At 59.4% G+C, this 11,249-nt stretch overlaps 1 protein-coding gene across 1 annotated transcript; it reads left to right on the top strand.

Moving 5' to 3' along the window:
* Positions 1-231: 231 nt before the first annotated feature.
* On the top strand, positions 232-9,309 carry LOC100190467 (FK506 binding protein 1A 12 kDa-like; the record flags this gene model as incomplete). Its single annotated transcript, NM_001245118.1, is given in 5 exon segments — positions 232-338; positions 445-492; positions 6,298-6,410; positions 7,132-7,284; positions 8,279-9,309. Coding segments are annotated over 3 exon segments (141 nt in total). The 5' UTR covers positions 232-311.
* Between the last annotated feature and the right edge of the window lie 1,940 nt (positions 9,310-11,249).

Genomic DNA, 11,249 nt, shown 5'->3' with positions numbered 1-11,249 from the left:
GGCCGGCCAGGCACCCCGCGGCTGTGCTGGAAATGGCGATAAGGGGCAAAGCGGCCGCAGCTCCCTCATGGCCAGGCCGCGTTCCCCCGGCAACCGCGCGGGGCCGAGATGGCGGCGGGGCGGGGGGGCGGAAGATGGCGGCGGCCAGGGCGGCACCGCCGGGCGGGATCTGTGGCCGGCCGGGCGGGATCTGTGGAAGTGACGGGCGGGCTCTATGGCGCTGGCCGTCGCGGCTGCGCACACGCGGCCCCTCCTCCGTCGGGCTGCGGGCGCTGCGGGTGCGAGAGGCACCGGCACCGGCATGGGCGTGCATGTGGAGACCATCGCCCCCGGCGACGGTGAGCCGCGGCGAGCCCGCTCCCCCCCTCCCCTCCTGCCTGCCCTCCCCGCGGGTCCCGGTGCGGGTCCCGGTGCCGCGGGGTGATGGTGCGTGTCTCCCCGCAGGGCGGACGTTCCCCAAGCGCGGCCAGACCTGCGTGGTGCACTACACGGGTGAGTGCGGGGCGAGCCCGGGAGCGGAGGGGCGGCGGGGCCGGCCCGGCCGGACACCGGCGGAGCGGGGCCTGCCGGCCCCCCCGCCCCGGCTGCCTGCAGGGACCCCGGGCGCGGCAGCTCGGGTGGCCGCGGCGCTCCGTGGGGAAGAGCGGGGTCCGGGCCGCCACGAGGGCCTTTCCCGGGGGGCGCGGATGAGCCCCGGCAGGGGGATGGAGGTCCTGGCGATGCCCCGTGGCCGTGGGGAGGCCCCGTTGTCGCCGTCTTTCCCGCAGCCTTTTCAATGAAGGGGCCTTCCCCACCCGTATCCAGCCTTCTTTCTGCGGGTGCACCGGGGAACGACCCAGAAGGGGCCCGGGGGCGCAGGCAGTGGCACCCCGGGTGCAGCCCTGGGGGTCCCACGGCAGCTGAGACCCGTGGGCTGTGGGGCGGCCGGGCCCGGAGACCTCATGGGCTCCACGAGTCATCCCCCGGGAGCTTTGGGGTCTGCTTCTTCAGAGCGGGGTCTCTCCTGCCACAGCTCCCTGCAGGAGTGCAATCTCCTCCCCAGCCCTGCCCCAGTTCTTCTCCCTTGTAGGGTGACACCAGGGGTACCCGTGGGGCCGCCCCAGACCCCATCTTGGGGTTTTCTGGGGGGCCCCAGTGCGGTAACCAGGGCGCTGTTGGTCGGGGTTGTGCTTTGATGAGGGGCTGCCCCAAAGCCAGGGAGGGTCATGTCCTCCAGCAGCCTTCTGCGAGCTGTGGGAGGTAAAGAAACCAACCTTAGGACCCCAGAAATTCTTTAGGGACCACTCTGGGGGCTCTTTTCCCCCTGGGCTGCCTTTTGTGCATAGTTGGCTCGTTGGCAGCATGGTAAAAACGAGTTAATGACTCATTTATGACTGTTTTTGCTAATAACCAATTTGCCTTCCTGCCCCAGCATTTTCCGCCTCCCCTTGCTCCCCTTGGGGGGCTGGGGTTGCCCCTCTCTGCGGAGAGCGGAGCCCAGCCTGCTGGGAGGGCTCAGTGGGCATCCAGCCCATCCATCTGCTGCTCCTCCATCTCCCCCGTCCTTCCCGTTCCCTCCTTCCCGTTCCCTCGTCAGCAGGGAGAGGAAGCAGCTTGGTCTGCCCGGCCGCCCCGTTTCCTCCGCCGGTGGAAGAACAAAGAGAGGCTGGCAGGCAGTCAAGTGGCTCCCGGTGGGCCAGTCCTGCCGCCTGCCAGCCCTTCCGACTCCCAACCCTCCAGCTCCCTGCGCCGGCTCTCCCCTCCTGCGGCGTTGCTGGAGCTTGGCTTCTCTCCCCAGCCCTGTCCCCCACCTCCGCAGAGCTGTTTGGGGGTCACTAGCATCCTGTCCCCACATCACGGTGCTTCAGGCAAAGTGCTACGTGGTGCCTTGCTCACAATGGACCCTCCCCAGCAGCAGTGATCTGCTGCGCCTGGGAGAGGTTCTCTAATTGATTTTATTTTATTGTTATCATTGTCTCCATTTGTCCTTTATCCCCACCCCCGTTGCAGCTCCTGCCCCACAGCCTCCGCAGGCAGCAGGAATCAAACACCTCCAGGCCCTGATGCCATTTCCCTGCATCGGCAGCGCAGTTCCTGCAGCCGGCTCTGCCAGAGATGGGAGCGGGGCTTGGCTCACAGGAAACCTTACAAACCTTTCATTCCCGGCCCAGTTGCAGCGCTCGCCGATCCCAGAGCAGCATCAGGGATGGTGGCAGAGTGCAGTGCTGGAGGTTCCGAGCTCAGGGACTCCTTCCAGAGCCCTACATTGGCTCCGTCCCCAGCTGCCCTTTGCTCCAGTGCTGGGGAGATCCAGCCCCTGGTATACAGGAGGCAGCTCTCCCTGTGCTGGGTTGTGGATGCACAGTGGTTTGGGTAAAAACCATATGGGGGAAAAAACCAGTGATGCAAGGGTGAGGGACTGTGGGGAGCCACCTTGGTCAGCCAGTGGCTGGTACTCCTTCTGCCTGTGCCCAGGCTCCTGCTCCATGGGGCATGGCCCTGCCGAGAGCATCCCAGAATGGACAGACAGCCCTGGTGCAGGAGGGCAGTGCAGAGGAAGGAGGTGGAGAGAAGAGCAGCCTCCTTGGAGATGCCACTTGCTTATGCTGGGCTTGCTGAGATGGAAATGTATGGGGGGAGACGGTGAAATTGAACCTGTTCCCCCTCCTTCCTTCCAGGTCTTGAGTCTTTTTGTGGAGAGCTTGTGCCATGGGGTGTCCAAAAGAGCCTTTGATGTGAAATCTACTATGCAGGGCTCTTAAAGGCACTAAAGGATAAAGTTCCCTGATGTGCCCAGTGTGTTCAGCGCACTTTGCTTTGCTTGCAGCAGCTGGCATGGAATGGAATGGAGTGTGGGAGTGAATCAGTGGGGAGACGATGTGGATTGGGGGCCAACAGAGCTAAGCCCCCTGAGTCGGAGCAGGGAGCAGAGTGGGGCTGCTGTGCATTTGGGGGGCCTGCAGTGCTGGTGCCAGGGGAACCAGCTGTGTGGGGAGACTGTGGCACCCCACTGCGCTTCAGGAGGGGAAATGGGGGCTTTAGTCATTCTGGGGAGTGCCAGGACAGGAATAAGTCTGACATGGATTGGCCAAATGGCTTGGCCTGAGTGGCAAAGCACACTCAGCATGTGGGGTCTCTGAGGGAGTTGGGCTTGGAGCAGAGATGGATACTGGAGGAAACTACCTTTCTGCAGCAGGATAGCAGTGAGGGGACTGCTGTCCTCCCTAGCGCCTGTGCACAGTCCCTGGGGCAGTGGTGCTGCTCTGGCTGCTGCTCTCGATGCTCTCCTGCTGCTCAGCAAACATCCTGTGGTCAGGAGGTGTTTCCTCCAAAGGCGTGCGACTGCCGATCCATGGCTTGTGGCGACTGTGGGAGCTCAGCACCGTCTCCTGCACCCCCTTCCCTGCCTGCGCTGCCAGGCCTCAAGAATGATGGGCAGAGCCCTCTCCCCACCCAGCTGTGGGTGATAATGGGGTGGTCTTGAGTGATGGGGAATGCTGGTGGAGGCAGGATTGAACCTCATCCAGGTATCCCTGCCCTGAACACGAGTTTTGGAGCATGCTGGGTATGCCAGGCCTTCTGGGAAGGGTTTTGCATCCTGTCCCAGCTGGAGCAGAGGTGCCTGCCCCACTGCTCTGGTCTCTTCCTGCCCCTTCTTGTGAGGCTGGCTCTGTGCCGGAGCCCCTGGGCAATGGCTGTGCCAAGGATCAGCAGCGAGGAGGGGATGAGGGGGTGCGGGGCGGGGCTCGGCAGCCCCGGCAGAACCCGACCCGGCAGGTTTGTCCCAGGGCTGACTCTGCCTGCTCCAGCACTGCTCTCCGCTGCCTCTGCCCGCCCAGGGGGCCCGGAGCCAAGTCGCACGTTGGAGCCGGCGTCTCCCAGCTCCTGCCTGCCAAGTGTGGCAGAGTCCTGGCAGGGCCACGCTGCCGGGCTGGGGCTGTGCTCCAGAGCCCCCACTACATCCCATGGCTGCTGCAGCCTCACCGGTAGGGCTCTTTGTTCTTCCTCACTGTGATTCCCTGAGACCCCTTGGTGTCTGTACAGACCAGCTGGGATCTCTGGGGGCTCAATTCCTTCCTTGCCAGGGCAAGTCAGTCTCCATAATCCACCTGTGTGAGCTCTGCCCTTCTTGCAGGGCTGGGGGTGACAAGCACGGAGCCCTGTTCAGTGGCTTAGATAAGCTGGGATGTGCCAGGGGCTGGCTGCTGCTCCTGGGGCTCTGCTGGGGTAGCTGCTTTTGCCAGAGGATGCTTTTCCTCCTTAATAGCTTTAAGATCTCGTTATCTCCTTGCTCAGAGATGGCAGGGATGAGGAAATGGTTGCTTATACTTGTCTAGGGCTGAAGAAATCTCCCAGGAGGCTTGCGGGCAGAGGAAGTGCCTGAGATGAGGATGCAGTTTCTGAAGGATTGGAGCCTCTTTGTTTTCCCCACTGGCATGATGGGGGAGCATGGCCAGGTCTTCTCCATCCTGGTTTGGGAGAGCTGAGTGATCGATCCCTCAGGCTGCTGCAACCAGCATAGTCCATCAATCCCTCTCTTCTGCAGCCAGGGAGCTGCCAGCTCTGAATCACTTCCTGAGGCTGGATGGGGACAGGTGAGCTGGCAGCGGAGTCGGGCAGTGCCATCCACTCCTGTGCAAGGTTGGCAGCATTTCCTGCACTGCTGCTGATGCCTCTGCATTCCCTAGTCAGGACATTGAACCAGATGCACTTCTGCAGGCTGCAGATGCCCTGGGAGCATCCCTGCTTGCTGTGACAAGCAGGCGGTTATGCTGCGTGGTTCCTGGGGATTTTCCTTGGTGGATGTCCAGGGAGAAGGGTGGCAGGAGCTGTCCTGTCTGTCCCTCCTCAGCCACCTCGGCCCATTGCTGCCCTGGAGGGCTTGGAGCCAAGGCAGGGTCAGCTGGGGCCGCAGCCAGGCAGCGCTGTGGGTGCCAGCCGGCATGGGCTGCCCCTGTCCCTGCTGCCAGGCGGGAGGAAGGCCAGCGGACAGGAGCAAGGAGCAGTGCCAGACGGGCTGGAAGCAGGTTCAGCAACAAGAGGTTTATCCTGGAAGGAGGAAATGAGAGAACTCCAGATTTACTATTCCAAAGTCCAGGGCTACAGCGTGACTGGCTGAGCTGACGCTCAACACACTGGACGAGGAATTTTTGCTGTCTGTTAAATTAAAAACTTCATTCTGCTCCCTGAGAGGAGCTCACAGGTCTTGGTGCTTGTTGCCTCTGCAAAAGTGATGTATTTTTTCCCATTCCCTTCTTTCTGTTCAACATTTCCCATCCCTGTGGCTGCTGGTCCCTGTGTGCCATTCCCTCTGGTCACTGTGTAAGCAGGGGCTGAGCTCCCCCATCCCATCTTTTTCACAGACCCATTTTCCCTTGCACACATGCTCTGGCAAAAGGAAGTCAATCTGTCCCATGCCATCCTCAGGAAGTTTGGTTTTTTCAAGACTGTAGAGCAGTTTCCAGTCAGGATAGCAGGATTTTCAGGCTGTTTAGGGAAGTGAAGAAGTGTTTCAGAAGAGAGTTTAATTTTACTCTTACCACACAGGGTTTATTGTACAGGGCACTGGCTGTGTTAATGTAGCAGCTTACAGGAGTTGACTGGTGGAGTTACTGCTCCTATAAGGCAGCGCCAGCTCCAAGATTCCCCAAGAAGGTCAGGCAGGGAGCAAGGGAGGGGAGGAAATTCCTCCTTAGCTGATGTTGGGGAGTTATATTTAGCTCTGGGGATATCAGCCTGGCTCAGCCTGTGCTGGGGAATGAGGGCTGCCCCAGGCACATGCTTCCAGCACTTGGTGCTGCCTCTCCCCATCATCTTTACGGGTCCAGAGGGATTTGGCTTAGATCAGCTGGGCACTGGCAGGGCTGGAGGCCAGTCACAGCCTCCAGATGGGGCACTGGAGTGTCATCAGTGTATTGGCTGCCTGAAGGTAGAAGCCTGGTGAGTGAGAGGTGTGTTTTCTGGTGGGGTGGGAAGGTCAGATCCTGCTGCCTGATGATAAATGGCTGTTGGTGGTGCTGCAAGGTGGGCAAGATTTTCTTCCCCCATCCATCTGCTCCCCTGTCAGTCCTTGGTCCTGGCCAGAGGAGCACTTCTCTTTGGGCCGAAAAGTGTCATCCTTTCCTGCTCCGGGATGGGTGATGCTGCAGGGGTTTCCCGTCCTGTACAGGTGTTTCTCAGAGAAAAGGAGGACAAGCTGAGACACATCTTTGACTCAGAGCCATGTGACTGTCACCTGCTGGGGCTGCCAGGTCACAGCATCTCACGTTAGCACGCGTGGCTCTGTCCCTGTATCACCATCTCCCTCTCTCTCCCCAGGTATGCTGGAGGATGGGAAGAAGTTTGATTCCTCCCGCGACAGGAACAAGCCGTTCAAGTTTGTGATGGGCAAGCAGGAGGTGATCCGTGGCTGGGAGGAAGGAGTCGCTCAGGTGCCCGGAGCTCCCCCGCCTCACGCTCCCCGTGCCAGGCTGTGCCGCGCCGGGAGCTGCAGCGTGGGCAGGAATCAGTGTGCATGCAGCTCATTCCTTCTTTTATTATTTTTTTATTTTATTCCCCTGTTCCACCCCCTCAGCGCTGGGAGGTGTGGGTGTGAATATCACCTTCTGCATTGCCACCTGCCAGCTGGCAGGAATGGAGCGGGGCCAGGCCCCAGCAACACCTACGGCACGTCGGTGACTCAGCGGTGACATTTCTGCACTGAGTTAGCTCTGAACGAGCACGGCGGGAGCGCTCGGGCCTCCCGGGCTCCGGAGCCCACGCGGAGGGAGGGCTGGTGGGCACAGCACAGCTCCGGGTGTGATCCCACGCTGTGGGCACAGCACAGCTCCAGCTCCTGCCCACGTGACACTGCTCGCTCTGTGCCACGCTGGCAGCGCAAGCACAAGGATGCTGGTGGCTGGAGGGAATGGCCTGCCATTCCTTGCCTTCCCTCGTGTGAAGGACATCTCAAGCCCTGTTCCTTTTTCAGCCCATGCTGCCTACCTTTTCCATCTGACATTCTTCCTGTTCCTCTGGTTTGTGCTGCCTGAGTCTGTACTCTTGCCCAGTGTAGGGAAAACAGAGGGGACAGGTGTGTGTGTCCCTCCCCTGTCACTCACCTGGCAGTTGTGCCCATCTCCTGACATCCCTGTGTTTCTGTCCCTGCCCCAGATGAGCGTTGGTCAGCGGGCAAAGATGACCATCTCCCCAGATTACGCCTACGGCTCCACTGGCCACCCAGGGATCATCCCACCAAACGCCACTCTAATTTTTGACGTGGAGCTCATGAAATTGGAATGACCCATCCCAGCACCCTGTCCTCGGGTAAGGAGGGGCAGCTTCTGTCAGGGATTGAGGACAGCTCAAGGCCCCTGTATATCTTGGGACTGTGTGAGGAGGTAGGACGGAGGCAAGGGGGAGTGGGCAGTAGTGGGGAATATGAGAAGGGCAGGGCAGGTCTCTGTGGGTAAAAGTTGCTCTTGGGAATCTGGTGAGCTGGAGTTCTGATCACTACAGTGCAACATGCAAAGTTCCTAGCCTGGCAGAGCAGGTTGATGTCATGGAGGTGTTGGAGTGCCAGTTCTTTGTGCCTTGGGTTTTGAGTGTTGTTGCTGCACCAAGGGGGCTCAGTTGCCACGTTCCCTCCTGACTCATGCTGTCTGGGCAAGGGGCTGATGGTGTGGACAGGAGGCAGTGACTGACCCAAGGGTTGGAGCACTTCTGCTATGGAGACAGACCGAGAGCTGGAGTTGCTCAGCCTGGAGAAGAGAAGGCTCTGGGGAAACCTTGGAGCACCTTTCAGAGCTTAAAGGGGCTCCTAAAGAGGCTCCAAGAAGTCCTGGAGAGGGACTTCACACAAGGGCCTCAAGTGACAGGGCAAGGCAGAACACAAGCTTCACACTGACAGAGGGCAAGGTTAGATTAGATATTAGGGAGAAATTCTTCCCTGTGATACTGAAGGGGCCCTGGCACAGGCTGTCCAGAGAAATATGGCTGCCCCATCCCTGGAAGTGTCCAAGGCCAGGTTGGATAGGGCTTGGAGCAGCTAGACTAGTGGACAGTGTCCCTGCCTGTGCCAGGAGGCTGAAACAAGATGGGTCTTTAAGGTCCCTTCCAACCCAGCCCATTCTGTGATTCTGTGGGGCTCTGCTCTGGGGTGTGGGGTCCCCATGGTGTGGGCAGAGTGGGGCTCTGCTCCCCGCTGCGATCAAGGCTTGACTGCTGCTCTGAGGACCTTGTGTGGTTTGTGTGGGGGCTGCTGTGCCTGGGCACATTCCCTCCTTGTCCAGCTCACACTGCCTCTCCTCTCTCCACACAGGTTTGGCACATGGAGGAATCCAGAATCTCAGCTTCAAGAAGAGTGCACATGACTTTGTACGGAGCTTTTCCTGATAGTCCACTACACTCATTGTATAACCTTACACCTTGATTGAATGCCTTTGGTCACTAAGCTTTGCGTCTGACTCTTCCTCCTTGTATCGTGTTTTTATGTCTTTTTAAACTATACACCGTAAACCTCAACTCTTTTTGGGTCAAGTTCTTAATCTTATTTTTGTTCCAGGTGTAGACTATGTTTTCCCAGTAGCACGCAGATGGGCTGACCTTAGATAGGAGTCATTTGAACAAAAGGAATCCTGTTAGTTAATAGTTTTGGTGCAGATGTATGGTGTTTCCAAACCAGAAATTGCTGCTGCTGCAAAAGCCATAGCAGAGTGAGGTTGTCGAGGCTGAAGGGATGCAGAGAGCAAGGTAGCACTAGGATTGTTTATAGGAATTTTGTCTGGAGTGGGACAGCGAGGGAGCCTGGCCTTTCCCTGCTCCCTGGGGAGCATCACTGTGGGCGTTGTGGGTTTGCTCTGGGAAAGGAGGGCTGCTCTGCCCCTGCTTCACCCTGCCATCTCATGGTGGGCCTGCCTTCCCCTCCAGACCTCTTTTGGATTTAGGGAGTTGGGTTTCCACCAGAGCTCCGCCACACCCGGAAAATCCCGTAGCATGGAGCTTTCTTTAAAGAAAAAGGAAAACTGGACAAAGGGAAGGTGCTGTCTGCAGGGGAGGTGGTGGGGGCTCAACTCAACAAAAACTCTGTCCTCCTCCTTCCCCGTGGAAAGGAACCATCAGCTCCCCATTGTCCCTGCTCTGAGCACACCTGCCCATTCTCTCCTGCCACCTGATGCTGGTCATCGCTGCTTGCCTGTTCTCCCAGGACGCATAGCTGTCCCCTGTGCCCCTCCCTCTGCCCTGCCCAGTCCGTTGGTAACAGAAATTCCCGCCGGTCACTTCCTTCTCTCCGCCGCACAAAGGTATCCAGTTTATTATCGCAATAAAAACGCTTTATGCTGGCTTTTCTCAGCCCTGTGTCCTGGAGGTTCTTCCCTCGCCCGTCTGTCGCTCAGCACAGCAGGGGCTGGGCTGGGCTCAGGGGGGGCCGTGTGGGGTGCTGTGGGTGCTGCTCTGGGCTTGTGGGTGCTGTGCCAGGCTCATGGGGTGCTTTGGGTGCTGTGCCAGGGTTGTTCTGCTGTGCTGCTGTGCCTTAGTGTGGGGCTCGGGTGCTCAGCCCTGGGAGCACAGTAGGATGCCTGGGGCTCCTGTGCTCTGTGGACAGGTGATGGTGGCCTGCTGGTATTTGCATAATTAATTGCCTCACCATAATCTGTTAAGTGTTGCCCTCACAACCTCATGCCCTTGTGGCTCTGACTCAGCCTGGACTGGAAGCATGAAGGATACATGGATGCATGTTCCCATGGTCCTTGCTTCCAGGGAAGCCTTTCCTTGCACCTTTCTGTATTTATTTCAGTCCTTTTGGAAAGCTGGACATGGCACATGGGGCACAGCACATCACCTGCTTTGGGCTTTGCTGCTGCAGCTGTGGGTGTTGGACGTGCTCAGGCACCACCGTGGGCCAGTGCCTGGTTCCTCTGCCGACAACCTTTGATCAGTGTGCCACAACTGATAACACGGCCATGATCAATAACAGCCTGTCCCAGCTGCCAAGCAAAGTTTGTGTGTAATGGGTCCTGGAGGGAGCAGTGCCCTGGGGCAGGAGCAGCTCAGCCATTGGGGTGCATCCAGGAGCACTGGGACTTGCACAGGGCCGTGCAGGAATTAGCACTGCCTTTAATTGTGGCTCAGCTAAGCAGAACAGGAGCTCGTGGGGCACCAGCACCCTGCTCTGTCCTTTGCTGGGGCTGTTTCTGGGTGGAAGCTTGAGGCCAGTTTGCATTTCTCTTCCTGCAAAGCTTTTTGCTTTAATTATTAACCAGTGCCAGGCAGTGCCATGGCTTCTGGCTGGGGCTAAGCCAGGGCAGGGGGGAGGCTGAGGGAAGCCCCTGCCCTTGGGCCCTCAGCCCCTGCACAGCTCCTGAAGCATCCATGAGTGCAGGTGGGGTGGGAGTCCTTACAGCTGTGGTTTTGTGGGGATGAGGGTTTCAGGAAATGAACAGCCTCCAGGAAACAATCCCCTCTGTCTGTAGGACTCTCTTTGCCGCTGCCATTCAGGCTGTTCTTGTCCTGGGCTGGTCAAGGCAGCTGGGCACGATCCAGCTAAAAATAACACCAGTAAATAAAACACTTCCTCCTGGCCTGGCAGGCTGGAGGCACAGGGAGCTGGGACAGGCCTGGCTGCGGCTCCGCACTGGGACTGGCCCCGTGCCGGGGAGATCTGGGCTGGTGTCACCAGGTCCAGGCCTGCCCAAGCGCCCTCAGCATCCCCCTGCCCAGCCCCTGGGGACACAGTGGCCCATCCTCAATGCCAACAGCAGAATGTCACCGCTGGCTGCTGCAGGGCTGGATCCCCAGGTGACATGGTGATGGCCCGTGGCAGCAGGATGCCACGGCCACCCCGTGCTGAGCTGGGTGCTGGCTCAGTTTCTCCACCTGCAGCATGGGACTCCCAGGCCTGGCATGTGTCCCAGGTGACGGCTGGAAGGGTGTGGGACACGGGATCCCGGTCACGGCCGCGTCAGCCCCACGCGCCAGGGCAGCGAGGTGTCAGCAGGAGCCACCACCCACGCAGGGATCACGGTGGGGAACCCCCTTCACCCCCAGCAGGGCCTGTGGAGCCCAGGAAGGATAATGGGGGAGGGGGAGCCAGTTGGGGGGCCGAGCCCCATGCTGGGGGTGGCAGGAGAGGTGATGCAGTGGTGGTGGGGGGGCACCATGGGGGGGTACAGTCCCATCCCTGCTCCCCCAGGATGCCCAAACCTACAGAAAGCCATCCCAGTCCCCATTCCAAGCTCTGTCCCATCCCTGCCGTGCCAGGGCTCTGTGCATTGTTGCCTTCATCTTCCTCT

This window comes from Taeniopygia guttata, chromosome 20 (assembly GCF_048771995.1).
Source record: "Taeniopygia guttata chromosome 20, bTaeGut7.mat, whole genome shotgun sequence".
Classification (NCBI taxonomy): domain Eukaryota; kingdom Metazoa; phylum Chordata; class Aves; order Passeriformes; family Estrildidae; genus Taeniopygia; species Taeniopygia guttata.
Note: the sequence above shows the minus strand (reverse complement) of the source record. Positions and strands in the feature narration are given on the sequence as shown.